Source organism: Triticum urartu, chromosome 2A (assembly GCF_056163025.1).
Source record: "Triticum urartu cultivar PI428250 chromosome 2A, HENAU_Tu73, whole genome shotgun sequence".
In the NCBI taxonomy this organism is placed as follows: Eukaryota; Viridiplantae; Streptophyta; class Magnoliopsida; order Poales; family Poaceae; genus Triticum; species Triticum urartu.
Genome location: NC_141874.1, coordinates 570,447,284 through 570,470,811, shown reverse-complemented (window position 1 = coordinate 570,470,811; position 23,528 = coordinate 570,447,284). Strand labels below are relative to the sequence as shown.

General features: G+C 49.4%; 2 protein-coding genes and 1 non-coding gene across 3 annotated transcripts; 1 reads left to right on the top strand and 2 right to left on the bottom strand.

The window, feature by feature from the left end:
* The first annotated feature begins 3,360 nt into the window (after positions 1 to 3,360).
* LOC125538812 (Ribosome recycling factor) lies at positions 3,361 to 7,447 on the top strand. The gene is made up of 8 exons (XM_048702109.2): positions 3,361 to 3,687; positions 3,896 to 4,039; positions 4,119 to 4,234; positions 5,838 to 5,929; positions 6,280 to 6,301; positions 6,374 to 6,442; positions 6,956 to 7,024; positions 7,100 to 7,447. Exons 1-8 carry the CDS (start codon positions 3,498 to 3,500, stop codon positions 7,178 to 7,180), a joined length of 783 nt encoding a protein of 260 aa, XP_048558066.1. The 5' UTR covers positions 3,361 to 3,497; the 3' UTR covers positions 7,181 to 7,447.
* A 419-nt stretch (positions 7,448 to 7,866) lies between these two features.
* On the bottom strand, positions 7,867 to 15,036 carry LOC125538811 (ankyrin). Its single transcript, XM_048702108.2, has 4 exons — positions 14,590 to 15,036; positions 10,464 to 10,739; positions 9,794 to 9,931; positions 7,867 to 9,714 (listed from the first exon to the last, which is right to left on the bottom strand). Exons 1-4 carry the CDS (start codon positions 14,926 to 14,928, stop codon positions 8,152 to 8,154), a joined length of 2,316 nt encoding a protein of 771 aa, XP_048558065.1. The 5' UTR covers positions 14,929 to 15,036; the 3' UTR covers positions 7,867 to 8,151.
* On the bottom strand, positions 10,057 to 10,179 carry LOC125541953 (U6atac minor spliceosomal RNA). The gene has a single exon (XR_007297743.1). It is a non-coding gene; the product is annotated as a U6atac minor spliceosomal RNA (small nuclear RNA).
* Positions 15,037 to 23,528: the final 8,492 nt, after the last annotated feature.

Sequence of the window (23,528 nt, the reverse complement as noted above, 5' to 3'; positions counted from 1 at the left end):
TTGGCCTTGGATTCAGCTTGTAAGATCTCCAGCACCTCCCTGTCAAGGTTGACCCCGTACTGCGCTTACACATTCATCTCCATGAACTCCAAAAAAGGGATCAGAGCTTCACTTGCACGTAAAACCACATACAACAGTGTCAGTTGCAATCTTTGCGAAACAGAAAAGAGAAGAATTCGATGTCTTGATATATACGTGTACCGGTGCTATTCCAGAGGCCCTTGTGATGGCGTCTGCTCCCGCCTTGGGGAGGACGCCATGCGCGCCCCGTGGAGACCGGAAGGACCTCCGTCGCCGCACCGGCAAGCGGCGCCTGAGCTCTCTTGGCCGACATCAAGGAGGCGATGCGGCGAATGGCGCCCTCCGGCGTGGCTGCCAGCGGACACGGCCACTCCTGCGGCAGCTGGTCCTCATACACGGCCACAACATCTCCCGGCGGGCGGCGCTACATGCCCCTCCGGCGCCCTCCGGCGTGAAGCGGCAGCCGACCCGGCAGGACGTCCTGGCGGTGGAGGCGTTTTGCCAAGACAGATCGTATCGAGATCGAGGGGACGTGATTTGAGTGGGATTAGTTTTCAGGGGAGAACGTGCGTGATGCGTGCGTGCATTGGATTAGTGGCTAGTTAGCGGGAGGCAGCAGTTTTGTTTTACTTTGAAAGAGGCAGTAGAGGATAGCGGCTAGGCTAATGGCATGGTGGGTAATTAAAGCATAAAACATGTTTAGTACGTTGGAGCAATGTAGACCGTCAGATCACACGATTTGATGGATAAGATGAACTTGTTCTCCGCCCTTTCGTGCTTTTATAGGGGTAGTAGATATGCACGCCGCGCTAACCAACTCAGCCACCTCATCTTTGTGTTTCCTTACAGTTTTTTCGTTTTTTCTTGGAACGGTTTCGTTTGGCTTTTTTCTTTTCTTTTCTTTGTTTGTTTTTTCCTTTTTCCTTTTGCTAAATGTGTGAATTTTCTTTTTAAAATTGATGATTTTTTTTCAAACTAAAAGATTTTTTTTTCAAAATTGATGAACTTTTTCAAATTTGATGTACGTTTTTCAGATACGATGATTTTTTTCCCAAATTAGATGAACTTTTTGCAAAATCAATGACTTTTTCAAATTCGATGAATTTTTTCCAATATCAATGAATTTTCAATTTTGATTTTTTTTTCATATTTGATGAAAATTTTCAAGATCGATGATTTTTTCAAGTTTTTGAACATTTTTTCAAATTCGATGAATTTTTTAAAAATGATAAACTTTTTTCAAGATCTATGAACTTTTCCAAATTTGATTAACCTCTTTCCAATATTTTTTCAATTTCTTTTTCCAAAATTATTGATTTTTTCCTCAAATTCGTGAACTTTTTTGAAGTTTGTGATTTTTGTACATCCATGAACATTTTTTAATTCCTGATTTTCCCCCTTTTTCTTTTCCTTTTCCAAAGTCAACGGCGATCGATCGAGGGACCAGGGGGGAACTGGCGAGGATGCAACCGGCGCCAACAACGCCGATTAGGAGCTGACGTCTTCGTGCCTATTTGTTCCTTAGTTCCCTTGCTTTGTGCCAGCTTTTGGGACTCCAGCTCCCGGGCCAAACGTCTGTTTCCTCTGGTAGCCTTGGGCCGACGACCAGATGTGGGCCAGGTCATGAAAGCACCGCCCTTGGTGGGTCCATGGTGAAGCTCTGCGGCTCCATTTAGTTCGTCAACCTAGTCGGCTTCGCCATCGGCATTACCATCGTCGCCTCCGTCAGTATGTTGTAAGGAACTAAACTAATTCAGACTCCACCACGACTTGCTACCTGTTGTATCTTGCCAATCTTCATGCCCTTTTTGCTGGATTTCATATGTGTTGCCGATGAACAGAGCGATCAAGGAGGCGGGATGCTTCCACAAGGAAGGGCACATGGGTCATTGCAGAAGTTATTCCACGACACTGTACATTGCCATCTACGACATCGTTGAGTTCTTCTTCTCGCAGATCCCAGGCTTGAATGGTACTCCCTCCATTCTAAAATATAGTGCGTTCGCGCTTCCCGAGGTCCAACTTTAACCATAAATTTAACCAACGAGACCATCTGCGGCGGGAGAAAAAAATATATAATTGAAAACTTCTTTCGAATACGAATTCACTGATATAATTTTTGCTCCCGCCACAATCGGTCTTGGTAGTTAAATCTCCGGTCAAAATTGAAGCATGGGGATAGAGGAAGCACTACATTGCGGAATGGAGGGAGTATGTGATGGTTCTGTTAACACTCGCCATTGTCATGTCCATCACCTATACCCAATGGCGGAGTTTCATGAGGGCAAGGGGGGGCATAGCCCCCTCCCCCCTCCCCTCATACTCTATAAAAAGTCTTAAGTGTATCCTTGATTATTGATTTAAATATCCATGGTTTCTTAGAGTTTATGCATAAGTTGTCTTCTTTGCCCCCTCACCAATCTTCATCAAGCTCCGCCACTACCTATACCACCATTTCGTCGGAGGTAGTGGTGACTGCTGACGTCGCGGACTACTTAGTATTATTATTATGAGCTAATTACATTTTTGGTGCATAAACTTGTACTCGAGGTATACATTTGACTACATTTCCGTTATTTACCGTTAACTCTCCACGTCAGCTAACTGAACATAATCAAAAACAGTGAGCTATTCAGGTTTCGAACTCGATAAATTACGTTGCACGAGTGGGATCCTAACCATTATACTACTTACTATTGGTTGCACAAATTATAGATATATACTTTACTATATGTCTATCCGAACAATTAATTAAGTCAAAATACACGTTGCATGGGTCTGAACATTTTTTTTCTCAATTTCGATTTTTTTTCGGGAGGGACCAGAAAAACGGGTTTAAATCTCGGTTTTTTCTGTGTTTTTCTGCAAAAGTGTCAAACAAATTTCGAATTTAATGTTTTCAGTGTAGGAATATATTGTCTTTAACTCCATAGATGGCAAGCTATGGTTAATGACACAACATACTTTGGGATCCTTTGAATCAAAGGAATTTCATAGAATTTTTGGAGGATTAGAATCCTTAGGAACTTTGCTATGTTGGTCGTTTAATCATAGGATTAAATCTTATATAGGATTGTTTTTCCTAAGGAATCATTTGTACTATATGTTATAGGAAATCCAGCAACCACTTCAATCTCTTTTTAGAACTTATTTGTTTCTTCTGTGAAATACTCTTTGCTAATCCTATCGAATTCAAATGAACATTTCATCGTGATCGTGTATTTTTCCTTTTTTTTAGGGAAATGTATTTCCCTCTTTTTAGAATCCTGGGAATCAACGAGGCCAGTTACTTCACACGAGTGGGCTGGTCCAACTAAGGGCCTAAGAGGGCAGTGGTCGAAGCCTGTATTTCTCCCCCAAAGCAGTAAAACCCATCGAAAGTACAAAACCCTTCTCGCCTCCGCCGCCGCCGCCGCTTGCCGACGGAGCCCGTAGAACCCCGAGTCCTCTATAGACCCCTTCTTGTCAGAACCCTCATGGCGCTCCTCCTGCGGCGAGGCGCCGCAGTCGCCGCCCGCACCCTGCGCGCCGCCGCCGCCTCCTCTGCTTCCACCTCCGTCCACCGCCTACCGACCGCCGGATCCCTTGCCGCCGCAAGAAACCTGCCCACCACGCACTTTTTCCTCCTTGAGATCCGGAGGGGCTTCGCGAAAGGGAAGAAATCGAGTAAGTTGCCGCACCCGCCCTCCTCGACTCACCTTGCCCCTTAGATGCTGTTTGGTAGAAGGCCACTATGTTTTGTTTGTTCCTTGTTAGGTCTTCTCTATTCGATTCCGTAATTCTTAAATCAGTGCACTGCAATTACCTTGTGGGATGGATCATTATAGGGATGTAATCAGAGACTTGATATTCTTGCTTCTTGGTCATTGCCTAGAGAATGATAGTCGAAGTGATACCGTTGAGGCCGCTCCTGATATCGGGCCGACTGTCAAATCGGCCGCGACTGCACAAATGGACACTGCCGTCGTTGCGCTGTCGCGAGAGCTGAGTAAACTTCGGACAGGGAGAGCTTCTCCTGGTATAATTATGATTTGCATCTTCATTGTGTCATTGTTTCTGCTGGCCAATGCTGTTGATGTAACCGATGTATTCTGCAGGCATGCTTGACCACATCATGGTGGAAACTGGGGATGTTAAAGTTGGACTGAGTCGTATTGCTGTTGTTTCTGTCCTAGATTCGCATACCCTATCAGTGATGCCCTATGATCCTAATGTAAGAGCCTTTCTTCATTATATAGATAGTAAATCTGACAAATTAATACATTTTGATACCACTTCGGTGCATCACGTGCAGGAGCCCGCAATGCCATAATTTCATGTATGCTTTCGTGTTCGGGGAAAAATGTGTGTGCTATGTTTGGTCCTAACCTTAATGAGTTATTTATAAGTCCCTCAACTCCAAAACCACTAAAACTCAGTCCCTCAACTAATTAAACCGGATACTTTTCGTCCCTGGTAACACTTAAGGTGGTTTTAGTCTGACATAGAGCTTGTTCAGCTATATTCGGTTCAGACTATGTTCAGCTATATTCGGTCCAGACTATGTCCAACTAAATTCAGTACAATGCTCTGAAATGTCTAGACTATTTTCAGTTATATTCAGATTTTGTTAAGCTATGTTCTCTACAATTTATTCAATTCAAACTATGGCATACACTTTCTTTGTTCAGACCTTGTCGGACTGTCCAGTTTTGGGACAAAATATATTATCAATGAAATGCTGAACATATGTTGGAGTTGCCCAGGATGAAGAAAGAAACTCATGCGCGCACACATGGTCAAGCTCTATGCAGAGCACTCCTGCCACAGCCACTTCTAATGCGTACCATTACTGTCAACACATAGTCAGATTGCTCAATTGCTGGACATTCAATTGCCATGCAATGTGGCAGCAAACAGAATTTTCCATGACAAATTAGCATAGTCAGATTACATACCACTTCAAGTTCTCACCGACTTATCTACAAATTAGTACTCAATTGCCTACATATACATCATGAAAGCGTACACAACTGCTGTGATGAAACACATCAATACAACAAACTGCATCACATTCCTCTTCTTCTGCACTTGTAAGTCAACAGTCTTCTCCAGCAGCAGCTCATCCTTCTGCATCAACAACTCGTACAGCTGCGGCTTGAACTTGCCGAGGACGCCATCTGCTTGAACTGGCTCCACAATTCGCCGTGCGCCCCTGCCCAAGTCGCCGTCGCCGTCACTTGGTCTCATGGGTCAAGAGCGCCGCCTGCCGTGCCCAGGTACGCAGCAGACAGCCACCGCCCTGCCTAGGTCGCCACCGGGCCAGACCGCCGCTGCCTAAATCGCCACCGCCGCCCGCTCTGTTTTGTGAGTGAGAAAGGGGATCAAAAAATGAGAGAGAGCGAGCCGGCAGAGTGCCCGCTAGTAGTCAAAACCAGGCTACATGGCCCATTTTAGTCGAAACCAGGGTCCATGTCATACTATAACCACCTTAAGCGTTACCAGGGATGAAAAGTATCCAGTTTAATTAGTTGAGGGACTGAGTTTTGGTGGTTTTGGAGTTGAGGGACGATTTCTGAACTTTTGCCAGAGTTCAGGGATGAAAAATATACTTATCCCTATAAGTTATTAGCATGACAAGATAGTCACTGCGACGCGTGGGGGAAAAATAGACATATGCTCTAGTGATGTAGCGGTCTGGCAAGCGATATACTATGAATTCTGCGTCGAAGAAATGGTGCCCACTAATGCTACTGCAGGCCCTACAAATGTTATTTAGCACAATGATTTTAACTTCTTAAACTTCTTGTGACTGATTCTAACCAATTGTTGTACAGACAATGAAGTCTATTGAGAATGCAATCGCTTCATCTCCATTGGGCATCAATCCAACCCCTGACGGCAGTAGGATTATTGCAGCTGTACCTCCGTAAGTGTAAATTGTAATGTTACTGTTATTGTTTATCGTAGGTCTGTGCTTACCTGTAAGTGATTTAAGAGTTACTCCTCCATTCACAAATATAATATGTTCTAACTTTTTTGTGAATCGGATGTATATAGACATGTTTTAGTGTATTTGTTTGCTCATTTCAGTCAGTATGTAGTCCATATTGAAATATCCAAACATCTTATATTTGTGAACGGAGGGAGTACTTTCTAGGTCCACTACTGTCCACAAACTTGCGATAAGTTGCACTCATATTTATCATCTTTTTTACTACATGCACTTTCTGGTCTTAAATTTGTTTGCGCCTTCTAATTTAATTTGTCCCTGTGCAGATTGACGAAAGAGACTATGCAGGTAAGATTAACTAAGCTTAAATCTCACTTTTATTCTTGAAACTACTAATGAATTTTCTGGTCTTGAATATAGGCAATGTGTAAGGTTGTTACTAAATCTGCTGAGGATTTCAAGCAAAGTATTAGAAGAGCACGCCAAAAGGTAATTTTACATTACTCTCGTTTCTTCAATTTATGATGATCGATGTTTTGAAGGCTTAGTTGGATATTTGTAGTGTCACTGTATGGTTCATTCAGGCAATTGTCACCGGGTATATGTTTTCTTTTGGGACTTGCATTTAGGAGAGAGCTATGAATTTTATGATGTAGTCTTTCTCATATGATATCTGTTGAAAGAGGGTGCGCTTACTCCACTTGTCCTCTGGCCTATTATAAGAGTTAGAATTAGAAAACCATGCGACAGTATTATGACCTCATGAAGGGAACGGTGCTGAAGACTACTAAATTGATCTATATAATTGTATTCTTACTCTACAGTTTTCCTTGTGTATAATGTTCACTGTCATGCTGTAGTATTTTCTGAATATACGGCTCGTCCTAGCATTTGATCCTCACGACTACTCATGTTTCTCTGAAATATTAGGATTCAATTTCGATTCTCTTATGCCCTTTCGTATTATTACATTATATATATGCATTTCCCTTGTGTTTCCAGGCACTTGATACAATAAAGAAATCTTCATCTAGCATGCCAAAGGATGATATAAAGCGACTCGAGAAAGAAGTGAGTACTGAACAATGTTCTCAAAGGGAATATGTTGTGTGGTAGTAAATATCTTACACATTATGTTTCCTCCAGGTCGAAGAATTGACCAAGAAGTTCATCAAGTCGGCAGATGATATGTGCAAGGCCAAGGAGAAGGAAATCTCTGGAAGCTGAACCTGTCCATCTAGCTGATGTTCCTTCCTTCGTTTACCTTACACAACTTCGATGCCAGTGATGTTGAGCCACTGAGGTGCCGCAGCCATATCAAAGATAATAGTTTTACCTTGTGGCATTGTAGCCATATTGTTAGCAATTCAAAACAATGTGATAGCCAGGTGTTGGTGATGCAACTTTGATTATGGTGTAGGTAGCCACGAATTGATACTTGAGAATGAAAACTGATTTAGTGTGCCCATTATGGTTTCTCCTGTTCAGCCGTTGTACTATGCCTGGCCGTCTGTCGGAGTCTTATCTGTTACTAGCTGTGATTACCCACATAATCTTGATCAATAGGTCGCTTTTGGTATGTTTTCGTGGACTAAAATGCTACTCCCTCCATCCCAAAATCAAAATATAAGATCATTTAAACCCTTTCCTAGCCCTTTCTCGACTTGATGAACTTGGTCAATTCTTCGACCTGGAGCCAACATTGACCTCTTTTCCAACCACAACTACTTCCGTCTCAAAATATATTCCAAAATGTAAGATCATTTTTTACATTATCATAAGTCGTGTCGATTTCCTCCAGGTCGCATAATCTTGAGCAATAGATCACTTCTGCTAAGAAACGGCATTCGGTATTATTTTTTTGTGTGTGCAAAAACTGGGGAAGAGAAGAATCAAGAATAGAGCCATAGGCGTGATGAAAGGGCGAACTTCTCGAAGATAGTGAGAGTGAAAGCCAACTACAAGCATAGCCAAAGCAACTTGGCCAAAAACATACACCAAAGCTGTACAAACTACAGGCCCTGAACCAAAAACATCATGGCAACCCGGCAAAGCCTTCGAGCAGAAGGCCAGCACACCCCAAACTCCACGCATCAACTCGCTGCTCTAATGTCCCCTACTCTTTACAGGCACGTCAGGCACGCTTGCTGCAAGCTACCAAAGCCAAAGCCTACACGGAGCGAAGGCCATGCCGCTACCTAGTTCCCCCGCTTGCCGAACACCGCCCTAGTGAGCGCCCTGATGCCCCGCACCCACAGCTCCGCCGCCTCCTCCCCGCCCTGGCACACGAAGTGCACCTCCTTCCCCGTCGCCGTGACCACGCGGAACAGCCCCGGCGCGTACGCGTCGTCCCCTCGGCGGCCCTTCCTCTGCCGGTGCCGCTGGAACGCCGAGCTGCCCCCGACCTCGGCCTCCACGCACATCACGTTGCGCCGGCTCGACCCGCCCCACCGGAGCACGCCGGCGGCGGCGACCATCCGCAGCGACTTGCCGTGCGGCCTCCCGCGCCCGCCCTTGGTGTGCTTGACGACGCGCGCGCCCGCCAGCACCAGCTGCCGGCCCAGCTCGTCCATGATCACGTCCTCGGCCTTGTTGAACGCCGCGGTGGCCAAAGCCGACCGCGCGAGGGAGAGCGCCGTCTCGCCCCGCGGGGTCTGGATGTCGCACCGGGCGCCATGGGAGATCAGGAGCTCGCACACGGTTGCATGGCCTTCTCTCGCGGCCAGCATGAGCGGAGTGTAGCCGTCGCCGTCCGGCATGTTGACGTCGTAGCCCGTGCTCGCCAGGTGATGCACGGCCGCGCTGTCGCCGCGCCGGGACGCGCAGTGCAGGGCGTAGAACCCGCCTGCCGGCATGCCCTTCTCCAGCGCGAACTCCAGCATGACCTGCTCGAAGAGGTCCCTCTTCTTGCTCTGCTGCGCGAGCCCGATAGCCGTCTCGCCACGCTTGTTGCACAGCCTCACGTTGGCGCCGGCGAAGACGAGGGCGCGGAAGGCGTCAACGTTGCCCTCCTTGGCGGCGGCCATTATGGGCGAGCACCCGTCAGCGTCCTGCTCGTCCACGTCCACGCCGGGCTGGGCGAGCAGCACCTCCAGCGCGGCGGCATCGCCGCATCGTGCCGTGAACATCATGGGCGAGAACACGTGCCGATCGCTGGACAGAGGGATGGTTCCGGACCGAATCGCGCCAAGAACGGCGCGTTCGAAGCCCGCCTTCCAGCCGCCCGAAGAGGCGACGGAAGCCGCGGACTCGCCTGCCAAGTTCAACAGCGCGACGTCCGCTCCGGCTGACACGAGAACCCTGAGGCAGTCCTCTTGCTTGTGGCGCGCAGCCAGGATGATGGCGACATCGCCAGCCTCAGCCCTGGCGTTGACGTCGCAGCCCTTGTCCGTGAGCGTCTGCAGGATCTCCGGCTGGCCGAGGCGCGCGGCCAAGTGAACAGGCCTGAACCTGCCGCTGCGGGACGTCCTCACGGGAGCTTCGCATTCCGCGCCAGAAGCCAGCAGCGTCTCGACGGCGCCGACGCTGCCGCAGAGGATGGCGTGGTGGAGCAGCGTCCGGCCAAGGTGCGTGGCGCCCGACGAGTACCCGTTCTGCAGGAGCATGCGGAGGATGGAGCCGGTGGACTCGTAGTACTCCACGGCGCACCAGGCCGCATCGTAGGGCTCCGCGAGACCCGCGCCGACGCGCAGCTCTTCCCCGGTGGCCGCGTCCCAGGACCACGCTCCAAGCCTCACCTTGGTGTCCCTCTTCACACCAGCCTGGAGAAGACGCGCAGAATGGTGTCAAAACTCAAATGCAGCGACAGCGAAAAGAGATTGTGGATGTAGCGGTGCACACCTGAAGTAGCTGACGAACCACGGCGACTTGCCGGCTCACGATCGCGGCAAAGAGCGCTGTGCAGTCGACGTTGAGGTGCAGTGATGGCTTGAGAGAACGCAGAAGCACCCGGGAGGTCGCGTTTGGATCAGCCCCACACTGCAACGAGAGAATCAGATGATATTCGAGAACATTGTAGTAGTAGTTAGTTAAAAAATCATGGGTAGAAAACTTTAAAAAACATCTTATTCAAATTGTTTTCTAAAAAACAAATAAATCGGCAAAAAAAAATTGGGTTAGATCCGCCGAAGCGGGTAGCCTTAACCGCAGTGTGCTAGAGGAAAGCCCGAAGGCCGTTCCCGTCCCTGTCAGGGGAGATGCCAACCGTCTCTCCTTTTTACGAACACGGTGGTGTGTGCTACCCTTCGCCTTATAAACCGGTCACAGTTTCTCTAAAGTAGCGAGGTGGGACTAAAGACTACGACGCCCCATGCTGCGGCTCGTCGCGCGGCGCCCACGCCGTCCCAGCCCTGAGCCCTACGACAACACTTCGCTAGCAGTTGAAGCCCAAGCCCATATGTTGGTGCTAAACCGTTTTGCCAGAAGCCATGTAATACTTGGGCCCATGTAGTCGAAGCCGCAGGTAAAAGCCCAGAAGATAGAAGAAAAGAAATGTAACATCTGGGCATACCTTGACGAGCGTGTCGACCACGTCGACGAAGCCGCGAGTAGCAGCAGACACGAGCGCGTGCACGGCGACGCGCGGGCGGACGAGGTCGGAGCGCATGAAGATGGCCGCCAGGGCAGCCTGCCCCTGCAGCGCCGCCTCCACGATGGCCTCCTCGCAGGCCGGCTGCGACGCACCGGCCCGCACCAGCAGCTCCGCCACCTCCGCGCGCCCCTCCCGCGCCGCTGCCGTCGCCGGGTACCCACGGAACACCTTCCCGTTCACGTCCGCCCCCTTTGCCTGCACGCCACACATGAACGAACCATCAGAAACTTGCAAAGTAATTAGAACGAACCTGCAACAACTACTAATAATCACGGGAATAATTAAGTTCATGGATCGAGCTGTGTAAAAAAGTTCCTCGAAGCCAGTTGAATTCCTGAAACAAAATGTGCATAAGGCCTACTTCTAATTTCGCTTTCACTGCACGGAAGGTAAAGATGAAGATGGTCCAACAACGTACGTACTACTACCAGAAGAGGGGCAAGGGCGATGCCCATCGGGACTCGGAGCCATAGCTGGCCGGGTAGCAAATGTCGCTGTTGCTCGTACTATGTCCGGTCAGGTCGGTGATGTGGTGACCAATATGTGGACTGCTGGCCGGCGAGCCTGCGCTGTGCAGGTACTGTTGCATTGGCACTATGCCAGGATTCATTTATGCAGGAGAACAGAAGGGACCTCCTACTGGAAGAGGGAAGCTGGTCAAAATTCTGCAGGTGATGGCGTCGCTCTTCACCTTATCGAGATATCAAATCTTTTATGTTTGTGGCCTCATTACCTCTGTGTCAGCCCAGCGTTGCTGCATGTAGCAGTAGTAGCTTTCAAGATGGCCACACCTACCGAGAAAATATCCAGGCTTGCGCATTTGCTCTGGTCAAGCGCTGCTCGATTACAGACAAACAGTGCTTCCCATCGTGTTTTTCATTTCACTTTCTACTACAAAATCGAACATAATGAATGCATGAACAACGGTTCCGTTCAGCAATGAAAGATGCTGTGAGCATCGATGTTAAGCATCAAAAGTCACGTCAGATGTCCAGTTTAACCATCCACTCACTGTGTAACAAGACCTCCCTGTATCAACCTCAAGGAAACCTACACCATATTCCAGCACTGCGCGTCGCTAACATTAATGCATTGCACCGGTGCACTGAGCCGAGGTGATGTTCCTAACAGTGCATGGTCTCCCCATGTCACCATGAATGGCGCACAGGCACAGTGGAGGCCACCACCGGATACACGTACACGAGGAGAGGCAGGCGCGGCAGGACAAGGAAGGACGTGCCCGCGGCTGTGCATGGGCGCCAAGTGCGCGTAGCTGGCTAGCCATGAGTGATGAGAGGGGGGGTACAGCTGGCCGGTGGCAGAGGGGGCAGGCAGACCATGGCTACGAGACAAGGAGCACGACAGGGTACGTGGGTGAGCTCTCCGTACCGTACCGATACCTCCTCCGGCTCCTCTCCCCCGTGCCGGCTCAGGGGAGCCATGCAGAGGCCGAGCGATTGCGATGCGATCGGGCATGTGATCGTGATGCATTGCACTGGGACGGTTTCTGTCACACACATGCGTGTTGCGTTGGTATCTTTAATGGCGAGGACCTTGGCGCTGCCACGGAGAAGGATCGCCTACTTCCAGAGCCCTTGGCCTACTTGCCGGCCGGCTTGGGGCTCAGCCTCTCAAGGGGCTAGGTTTCATGGCGTGATCAAATACAGCTGGGGCGGTTTGGACGTATTGGATCGGCGGCCTGCCTGCCTGTGCAGATGGCAGATGCGGATCATGTGGTTCCGCTGGGCGAGCCGATGCGGCCCCATCCTCTCCGATCGTGGATGAAACCGGCTACTGTTGTTGCCATTGCCGGCATAAGCCATGCCGGCCCGGTTGAGCTCGATCGGCTGTGCTAGCAACAGGTCTTGGGATCGGCTTCACGCTTAAAAACACACGAGAGGTTCAGCCCTAAATTGTCCGATCCGGAAGACCCAGCAGACCGAGATGGTGCAGCACGCGCGGCCGCATCCCCGTTCCATGCTAGCCAGCCAAACGAAGAGCTCCAAACGCACGAGATGCTGCAGCAAAGCATGCGCTCTGGGACGGACGAGGGCCACACGCCGGCCATGGGACTCCTGTCCCCGGCGATGGCATTTATTGGCCTTGGCAGAGATCAGGGGAGAGTGCCGGTACACATGCGCCGTGCGCTTTGCCTGCGAGGCAAAAACTACTAGTACATGGCATGGCATGTCATGGCCGGCCGGGGTACGTGCTCGTGCTCGGCCCCGTCAGTCGCAACCTACTCCCCTGCCAGTCCCATTCAATGGCATTGGCATGGCGCATCGGGCCGCCCCATGACGCCGGCGGATCAGCCGGCCGGACACTGCAAGCCACGTAGATGGATCATGGATCTCGGAGGTGGAGGCACACTCGTAGAGTAGAGTAGAACGATGTTGCATGATTACGCGTGAGGGGCACGTGAGGCCGTGATCAGTGATTAGGCCCAGGTGGCAACCGAAGGCCAAGGCAGAGTAGCATGGGATCCAACAAATCTGAGGATTACTGGAGTGTGCGCTACACAAGACAGAGACACGGACTCTGCTGGGACTCTGGGGGTCACGTGATACCAAAACCGACCGCGCTCACGAGGGGGGAATATATTGATTTCTACCAAAGCGTTGAGGTTGAGCTCTTCTCTTGCCTCTAGTAGTACACAACTTGATTAGCAGCACTGCTGGAGCACCATCAAACGCTCCAGCAGTTGATTCATTATATTATCGGCAGCAGTAAACAAAGCGTGGATGGGTCAGGGTTAAAGTCAAACCCATCTACCCCTGTCCCCCAAATCGTCTGTAAAATACTCCATTGCATCTCTTCTACGCAGCAGCACATGCAGAGTAGTCACAAGGCCTGCCTTCTAGACCAACCTTGAGGAGCACAATGGAGGGTGCCAAGACGCCGTATTTTTCTTTGCGAGGAGACGCCACTTTTTTACTACTACTACTACATTTTTGTAGCGCAATGTGCTGTACCAGTAACATGCCAAACCGTATGTGTGTATGGATGTATTTTTGTACGGTATGTCTAGACCTCGATGGATGCACATATACGGTATATCTAGGACATGCTCCTACTAGACGGGGCTTGTCCAGGAAGCTTCCCTGCGTGAGCTGAGCTCCATGGGCGGCTCCATGCCCCCATCCGCTTCACAATTTCTATCATGGCAAGACAACAAAATGTGTCCGTACACGCATTAAAGAGGAACTGCAAACGCAAAGCAGCATGGTCCCCATCGCGGCCATGCGGGCTGGTACTACTAGTACTCCTTGGTAGCCCCTCTTCCAGAAACTAATTGCAGAGAAATGGGTGTGTTCCTCAAGTGAAGACTGGCGAGGGAACACATGATTGGGTCCGGAAAATATCTCGTAATGACTGTCCTTTATGTCTAATATAACTCCACTTTGGAGGGTAGGATGTGATTACTAGGAGGGGCCAAGCCAAGCGCGTACTAAACCAAAAATGGGATTTGTCCTGGCGCGTGCATTTATACAGTACACTGAACTATGATGAGCACAAAGCTTTTCATTTGGAATGGAATGGAAGTAGATGGCCAACCTTCTATCTATCGGGTACTGCGTATGAGATACAGACAGTGTGTTGTACTTGTAGTAGTACATCCGTGAGTTGCCAGCGCCCGCTGAGACCATTCGAAAAATGTGTTTGAAAATCTTCACCGGCTCGGTAAAGGTAAAGCGATTCTATATGCTGTGGGAGGAATGGAGCTAGCTAGGCTAAGGCCGGCCTACGCCCCTATGGCACTTCAAATTTTGAGCAGCGCACGCTCACCATGTTTCCTTTCCTAGACTATTTATAAGGACAAAAATGTGTCTTCGTGCTTGATAGTACTACAAATTCTCGATAAAACGCTTGCCATGATAAGCCAAATCGGAGCTCGCATTCATGGCTAAACGCATCAAACCGGCCGAAAAGCAGCATGCGCGATTGTTGTCCAAACCGCCCAGCAGACGGGACACAGGACACGCGAAACGGCAGCAGAGCAAGCCCCAAAACGACGAAGCAGGGAGGGGGGGAGCAAAGCACTCACGAGCAGCGCGCGGACGAGCGCGACGTCCCCATTGCCGGCGGCGAGGAAGAGCGGGGAGACGTCGGCGCGGATCTCCTCGCGCGACGCGCGCAGCTCGGCGGCGGCGCCCTCCCGCAGCGCCGCCTCCGCCACCCGCCGCGCGTCGAGCCACACCACCCCGGCGTAGTTCACGTCGGCGCGCCCGGACGCGAGCAGCTCGCCCGCCTCCCTCGAGTCGCCGCGCGCCACCGCCTCCACGAGCCGCTGGGAGGCCGCCGCCGCGGCGTCGGCCTGCTCCTCCGCCACCGGCCACACCTGCCGGCCGCCGGCGATCGCCGCCGGGCGCAGCAGCACCGCCATTCTAGAGAGCTTGCTCCTGTTGGCGGACGGCGTATGGAGCCTCCACTCTGCTTCGATCTCTCCGTGTCTGTCTGTGGGCAGGGGGGAGACTTGAAAGGGGGAGGGCGCGACGGAGGCTCGCCAGAGGCGTCATATATAGTGGGCTGTTGACACGGGCGGTGATGGGGGTAAAGTAACTGCGCGGTGAATTGGGTGCGGGGTCCACGGGTAAGTGTGATGCGCGATTGATGCGAGTGGGGTGGAGCGTGAGCCCTGCTGAGTGGTGAGGGATATCAGACGATCCTCGCGCGGCTTGGCTCCGGCTCAGGCTCAGGCTCAGGAGCCTGATGGGAGAGAGTGTGTGTGTGACAGACAAGAGGGAACGATTGAACGATACTGGCGCGCTTTGGGCTGCCAGGTGGGGTGTCGTATGTAAGATTTTGTGTTTTTTTAGGAGAACGTCGGCCTTTATTGATGAAGTAACAAACTTATAAAGAATCTCCAGAATGCAATCCGGAGCAGAATGAGAAATACAAAGACTAGTAGAAAACAAGCTTGATCTAGCTAAGACATGAGCTAAAACATGAAGATGGCGACGCACATGCAAGAACGACGCAGAGTGGAGGCCATTTGCCAATACCTTGACCTCAGCCAAAACAGATCCCACCATGGAACGATCCAAGGCTGGAGATTTCATGCGCTGCACCACCGAGAGACAGTCTGACTTGAAAAGCACATCGGCAAATTCTTCCTTCATTGCCAAACGGACAGCTCGCCGGAGCGTCATGGCCTCGGCCACTTCAGGATCCAACACACCTTTCACAGGTTCAGAGCAAGTCGCCACACAATGACCCAGATGATCCAAAATCACCACACCAATCCCAGATTTGTTCGGTTCCACCGAAATAGCAGCATCTGAGAAAGCAACCATCGTAGCCCTGCAGCGGCGGAGACCAAAGAGGGCTTGACGTAGAAGTCTCACGCCTAAGTGCGGGCACATGTTTGTACTGGTGTTGGAAGATTGACTCTATGTAAGCTCGGGTCCTAGCCGCCGTGTGCCTCGGATGAGGAGCAGCAGATTCATTCCTTCCAGCACTCCGAGCCTCCCATATGTGCCAAATCGAGACAATCAAGATTGTCGCTTCCTGATCGGGACAGCTATAGAGAAAGTCAAAGAGCCACTGTTTAGGAGATGCAAAAGACGATCGACAGAGCTTAATATCGAAGCACTCCCTAATCATATCCCAGACCGCCCGCGCATGGGGGCAGAACAGAAGCGCGTGCTCCACACTCTTTGGTCTATCGCAGAAACAACATTCCGTTCTAGTCGGGACCTGGCGATGAAGAAGCTGCTCCCATGACGGTAGACAATCATGAGCTAATCTGTTGGGAACGTTGCATGAAAAACAAAAAAGCATACACAAGATCTATTCATAGAGATGCATAGCTATGAGAATGGGAGAGCATCCACATACCCTTGTAGATCGCTAAGCGGAAGCATATATAACGCGGTTGATGTAGTCATACGCTTCGCGATCCGATCACGATCCAACCGATCTAGTGCTGAACGGACGGCACCTCCGAGTTTAGCACACATGTGGCTCAATGATGTATCCTCCTTGTTGATCCAACAAGAGGGAGAAGAGAAGTAGATGGGATCACAACCAATACGACGACATGGTGATGATGGTGGTGGTGGAGCACCGACAACGCTTTGCTAAGCGTCTCCAGTATGAGGCAGTGGAACTACGAAGTAACGGGAGAGAGAGGGGCGCCAAGGGCTTGGTGTGTCCTCTTGGGACATCCCCTCCCCTCTATATATAGGTGGAGGGGCGTGGTAAACAGCCCCTCCAAGCCCTAGGTTTTTTTTGAGAGAGATCTCGCCATATTTATTCATCCAAAACCATGGTCACAGGTACAAGGTTTGGGTCATGAGGATTTCCCAACCACACATGCCTACCTACGCCTAAGTTACAAGCAAACTTGACAGGATTATGAGCCTCAAAATTAAAGTTCCTACGTTCAAAAATAAAGGAACTGGAATTGAAACTATTACAACGGCTTATAATTTCATGTACTATAGCCGCATTTGGACCTCCTGTCCCCTTTGTAATATCATTCACCGCTTCTTGGCAATCTGATGCAACACAAATATTTTGAACGGCCAAGTCATCTGCTAGCGGTAATGCTTCACGACATGCAAACGTCTCCAGGATTAAAGGGTCATTGATCCCTCGGAAGACCACAACCGAAGATACCAAATATTGGCCCTTTGATCTCTGCACAATGCCGCAACTGCTCCTCCACGTTGTGATCTCACAACAGCAGCATCTACATTAATCTTCACAGAACCATTGGGTGGTGGTAGCCAGCGTTTAGGCTGAGCCGGAGGTGGTGCTCTTTCCTCCCTACGTCCCTGTCCGCTTTCAAGTTGACCCAGTTCAGAAAGAAAATTGTCCACAAAGTGAATGGTTTGCTGAGGGCTTTGGAACAACGACTCATACACTGCCTTGCGTCTAGCGTACCAGATTGACCACAAAGTGACAGCCATCCTTGTGAAGCTCGCCTGATCAAGTTCGTCGCTGAGCTCAAAAAGCCAAAGTCTAGCATTAGGTTCTGCATTTGCTGTCATGCGAGAGACAAGACCGCCGTCGGTCAGCGCCCATATGCACCTAGACATAGTGCAAGAGACGAGGGCATGCCTCCATGAGTCTTGACACCCACAAAGCGGGCAAACATCCTGTACTGACATATTTCGCTTATTCAGGACATCAGTGGTAGGAAATGAGTGGTGTGCAAGTCGCCATAAAAAGATACGAACTTTAGACGGTACCTTCAACTTCCACAAAGAACTCCAAGATTTTTCATCCCTGTGAGTGTTAGATGATCCACATCGTCCTTCTAACCAATCCTCTCGCTGCAGTTTCGTTTTGAGTAAGAACTTATATGCCGAAGCCACTGAGAATTTCCCTTTCTTGTCCGGGTACCAAGCCCAAAAGTCATCTGTATTATTAGTGCATGTGGGTATCTTTAGTATTGCATTCGCATCTATGGGTAAGAAGACCGAACTCACCAAAGCTTCGTCGCACCCTGCTGTTGCCGGAGACAACAGTTCTGAAACCATTCTCGGTGGATTCGCCACCAGGGAAGTGATCGGTATTGGCGTAGTTTCCTTCGGGATCCAGTTGTCTGTCCAGATGTTCGTGCTTTGACCATTGCCAATCCGTCTAATTACCCCTTGCTTGAGCAGATCACATCCTTCGATGATCGCCCTCCAAATTTGGGAAGGCCTAGAACCCAACTCCGCTTCAAGAATATTACTTTCTGGAAAGTAAGCTCCCTTCGAAATCCTTGCACTTAGGGTGTCTGGTTCTTGCATCAATATCCAAGCCTGTCTTGCCAATAGATCTAAATTGAAAACCTCAAGATCTTTGAACCCGAGACCACCCAAGTTCTTTGGTCTGGTCATCAAGTCCCAAGAGACCCATGCTGGTTTCTGTTCACCTTGCTTGCATCCCCACCAAAATTTCCGTATGGTTGACTTAATGTGGTCACACAAACCCCTTGGCAACTTAAAGCAAGACATCGAAAACACAAGTATTGCCTGGGCCACTGATTTAATGAGAACGTCCTTTCCACAAGCCGAGAGACATTTACTCATCCATCCTTTAACCTTGTCCCACACTCTATCACTTAAGTATTTGAAAGTTCCTTTCTTGGAGTGTCCAACATCTGTGGGCAGGCCCAAATATCTGTCACTCAAAGATTCATTAGGGACATGTAGGTATCCCTTAACAACATTGCGAACTATTTCCGGACAGCCCCTACTGAAGAAAATTGAGGACTTATCTCTGTTGATGCGCTGCCCCGAAGCCATGCAATATCTATCCAATAGGTTTGAAACCTCTTCCGCTCCATTAACACTCGCCCTAAAAAACAACAGGCTGTCGTCCGCGAATAAAAGGTGGTTCACCGCCGGAGCCGACGGTGCCACCTTAATGCCACTGAGCTGGGACGGCTGAATCTGAGATTTTAAGACGCACGAAAGGCCCTCCACTGCTAACAGAAAGAGGTATGGAGAGATAGGATCTCCCTGTCAGATACCTCGTGTTGGGTGAAGCACTTCTGACTTGACGCCATTAAACATAACCGAAAAAGACACTGAGCTCACCATATTCATGATTACTTGCACCCACGGTGCAGCGAAGCCCAGCTTCTCCATGATTGATCTAAGGTAACTCCATTCTACACGATCATATGCCTTCATCATATCTAGTTTCAGTGCAGCAAAACTGTTACTTTTGGCTCTGTTTCACTTCATAAAATGCAGACATTCATACGCTGAAATAATGTTGTCGGTGTAACACCCCGGATGTAATTTACCTTATATGTACTCCAACTCTTGCGGTTTCCGGCGCTAAGTTGTTTTATTTTCTCGGATTCGGGTTTTTGTCTCCTTGTGTTGTTGTCATTGTCATGCATCTCATATCATGTCATCATGTGCATTGCATTTGCATACGTGTTCGTCTCATGCATCCGAACATTTTCCCCATTGTCCGTTTTGCATTCCGGCGCTCCTATCTCCTCCGGTGGTCCTTTCTACCTTCCTTTTGAGTGTGGGGGTTAAACATTTCCGGATTGGACCGAGACTTGCTAAGCGTCCTTGGTTTACTACCGGTAGACCACGTGTCAAGTTTCGTACCATTTGGACTTCGTTTGATGCTCCAACGGTTAACCGAGGGACCGAGAAGGCCTCGTGTGTGTTGCAGCCCAACACCCCTCCAATTTGGCCCAAAACCCACCAAAACCCTCTCCATCATCTAGAGCGTTCGATCACGATCGCATGGCCGAAAACCGCACCTCATTTGGACTCTCCTAGCTCCACCTATGCCTATAAATAGCCCCTCCTCAAAAATCTCGAATCTCCTCTTCCAAACCCTAGAAAAATTCCCCTCCAGCCGCCGGACAATGTCCGTTCCGGCCGGACATTTCACCGCCGCCGCCCTCGCCCAATAAGGGCATGCCACGTGTCCCCGTGGTGCCCATTTCGCCGCCTCCGCGCCGTTGGCCCGCCCGGGCCCAGGCGGGGCCCTCCCGGCCCGGTTGCCCCGCGGGTCTTCCCCGCTGCCTCCGCAACACTCTTGCCGCCCGTCGCCTCCAGCTCCAGCGAGGAGCCCGCGCCGGCCACCGTCGCCATCGCGGGTGACCCGCCGCGCCCCGACGCCCCTCGTCGCCTCCGCCGGCCCCGCTCGCCACCGTTCCGCACCCGGTGCCGACCGGCCTCGCCCTCGCCTCCCCCTCGCCCGGATCCGGCCGCCCCCGTCAACTCCGGCGGCCCACGCAGCTTCTCCGGAGAGATTCGCCGCTGCATCGGATCGGGAGCGCGTCAGCTACAGTGAAACCCTAGATCCACCCGGTTGACTTTTTCTCCTAACTCCCAGAATTTTTAACATACTTTGTCATGCTATATCTCCGCATCCGTAGCTCCGTTTTGGGCGTGTAGCATATCAAAATGTTCGTCTCAGAGAGTACATCATTTCATCTCATTGCATCATTTTCATTTGAGTCCATCTTGGTGCCTGAAATGCTGTTGGAAGAGAGCTATTTGAGTTATTTGTCAGATCTGCTGCACCAAATAGCTATTTGTCATTTTTGCAATGATTAATGTGTGCATGATATGCTCCTGAGCTCTACATGAGTTTTGTTATATGCTTTGTCATCTTTACAGAGGTGCTATCCATGTATTTTTGTGATATGTGTGGTGACTAGCACAAGCTTGCAAAATAGTGCATTCATTAATGCTGATTTCAGGGACTTAGAATTTTTCCAAGTCCTTGATCTGTTTTTATCAATATGCCATATGTTCATGTTGTTTCCTAGTGATCCGTGCCTCTTTTGAGGATGATTTGATTATATTGTGGTGCTCTATCCATCCATGTATTTGTTTGCAATTATGGAGCACCCTAGCTTGAGTCAATCGAGCTCTACATTTGCTATTTCGTGAATCCTGGCAGATTGTCTACTTGTTAGCAATTTTGCCGAGGATGTTGTTGTTGATCCGTGCATGCTATGTTGTTGTTCTTGCCATGTATAGCTTATATAATATGTATTCTTGATGGGTGTATGCTTATATTGTCATGCCTTGCTTTGTAGTGAGTGCATCGAGCTCGTGAACATGCCTACTCGTTAAGATATTTGCATGTTCCAGTTTTTCTCTAAGTTTGTAACCTGTTTGTGTTTTTTCCATGTTCACATGCTTGCAATTGTATTTTCTGATCCCTTTTGGCTCAAGGTCACTAAGGGACTTTTGTTAAGCTCTTTGAGTAGCTCCATGTCATGCCTTGCTTTGCCATGTTAAGTTCCTGTAGCACATAGTTTTCGTGCTCCAAAGTGTGCTACCTGATCTGAAATTCCAGGCTTGTGTTAATTTCAGTAAGTCTGAAACCTGTTTATCAATTGCACTTTTGCCATGCTTGTTTGAACCTGTTAATGGATGAATTGGCCGTAGCTCAGTGTTCATCTTTTGTCAAGCATCATGAGTGGATCCCTGCCATGTATTTTGTTGTCATGTTTGGGTGCTGTAGCATATTTAACTTGATGCATTTAGATGGCTACTTGCTGTTTATCGCAGACCGGTGCCATATTTGTTTTACTTGCCATTTCCAAACCGTGCCTCCGATTCCGGTGTTATTTATATTGATTTCAAACGAAATCACCTCACCTTTCCAGTGGCATACTTGGATTTCCAAGTTGAGGCCAGGTTCAATCCTTCCTTGTCAAATCTTGCATATGCATCACATATCGCATCCCGCATAGCATACCATGTTTGCATCATGTTGTTCGAGCATTTGCACGTGGTTGATTGTGTTCCTTTTGCTTGTTTGTCTTGTTTGGGTAGAGCCGGGAGACGAGTTCGCTAACGAGGAGCCCGTTGAGTTTGCTTTCGAGGATCCAGTCAACTCTGATAACTTTGTAGGCAAGATGATCACACCCTCGAAATCACTTCTATCTTTGCTTTGCTAGATGCTCGCTCTTTTGCTATGCCTATGCTACGATGCCTACCACTTGCTTATCATGCCTCCCAAATTGCCATGTCAAACCTCTAACCCACCATGTCCTAGCAAACCGTTGATTGGCTATGTTACCGCTTTGCTCAACCCCTCTTATAGCGTTGCTAGTTGCAGGTGAAGATTGGAGATCGTTCCTTGTTGGAACATTAATTTTCTTGCTGGGATATCACTATATTATCTTGTTATCTTAATGCATCTATATACTTGGTAAAGGGTGGAAGGCTCGGCCTTTTGCCTAGTGTTTTGTTCCACTCTTGCCGCCCTAGTTTCCGTCATATCGGTGTTATGTTCCCGGATTTTGCGTTCCTTACGCGGTTGGGTAATAATGGGAACCCCTTGACAGTTCGCCTTGAATAAAACTCCTCCAGCAATGCCCAACCTTGGTTTTACCATTTGCCACCTAGCCTCTTTTTCCCTTGGGTTTCCGGAGCCCAAGGGTCATCTTATTTAAACCCCCTTGGGCCAGTGCTCCTCTAAGTGTTGGTCCGACCGAGCATACTGCGGGGCCACCTCGGGGCAACTTGAGGTTTGGTTTTACTCGTAGGATGTCTCATCTGAGTGTGCCCTGAGAACGAGATATGTGCAGCTCCTATCGGGATTTGTCGGCACATTCGGGCGGTGTTGTTGGATTTGTTTTAGCTTGTCGAAATTGTCTTGTAGAACCGGGATACCGAGTCTGATCGGAATGTCTCGGGAGAAGGTACATCCTTCGTTGACCGTGAGAGCTTGTCATGGGCTAAGTTGGGACTCCCTACAGGGATTTGAACTTTCGAAAGCCGTGCCCGCGGTTATGGGCAGATGGGAATTTGTTAATGTCCGGTTGTAGATAACTTGAACCTTAACTTAATTAAAATGAATCAACGGTGTGTGTTACCGTGATGGTCTCTTCTCGGCGGAGTCCGGGAAGTGAACACGGTGTTGGAGTAATGTTTGCCGTAGGATATTCTATAGTTATTCGTTCGTGCTTTGCCTTGTCTTCTCGCTCTCTTTTGCGAACAGGTTAGCCACCATATATGCTAGTCGCTTGCTGCAGCTTCACATATTACCTTTGCCTTTCCTATAAGCTTAAATAGTCTTAATCGCGAGGGTGCGAGATTGCTGAGTCCCCGTGGCTCACAGATTACTTCCAAACCAGATGCAGGGCCCGATGATTCCGTTCCAGATGATGTGCCTGAGCTCAAGTGGGAGTTCGACAAAGACTCCCGCCGTTACTATGTTTCTTTCCCTGATGATCAGTAGTGGTGCCCGGTTGGGGCGATCGGGACCATGTCGCTTTTTGGGGTTGATCTTTTATTTTGGTACCGTAGTCGGATCATGATTGTATTGGATGATGTAATGCTATTTATGTACTTTGTGTGACGTGGCGAGTGTAAGCCAACTATGTACCTTTCCCCTTATTATCTATTTTACATGGGTTGTTGTGAAGATTACCTTACTTGTGACATTGCTTTCAATGCGGTTATGCCTCTAAGTCGTGCTTTGACACGTAGGAGATATAGCCGCATTGAGGGCGTTACAAGTTGGTAATCAGAGCCTTCCCCGACCTTAGGA

Bases quoted from the DNA above. Each gene is read 5' to 3' on its own strand.
- LOC125538812 (XM_048702109.2), top strand. From the start codon at position 3,498: ATGGCGCTCCTCCTGCGGCGAGGCGCCGCAGTCGCCGCCCGCACCCTG. The intron at 3,688-3,895 runs GTAAGTTGCCGC...GTCATTGCCTAG, and splicing joins CGCGAAAGGGAAGAAATCGA to AGAATGATAGTCGAAGTGAT. The intron at 6,302-6,373 runs GTAAGATTAACT...TCTTGAATATAG, and splicing joins TGACGAAAGAGACTATGCAG to GCAATGTGTAAGGTTGTTAC.
- LOC125538811 (XM_048702108.2), bottom strand. From the start codon at position 14,928: ATGGCGGTGCTGCTGCGCCCGGCGGCGATCGCCGGCGGCCGGCAGGTG. The intron at 9,932-10,463 runs GTATGCCCAGAT...CTCTCGTTGCAG, and splicing joins TGGTCGACACGCTCGTCAAG to TGTGGGGCTGATCCAAACGC. The intron at 9,715-9,793 runs GTGTGCACCGCT...CGTCTTCTCCAG, and splicing joins TGGTTCGTCAGCTACTTCAG to GCTGGTGTGAAGAGGGACAC.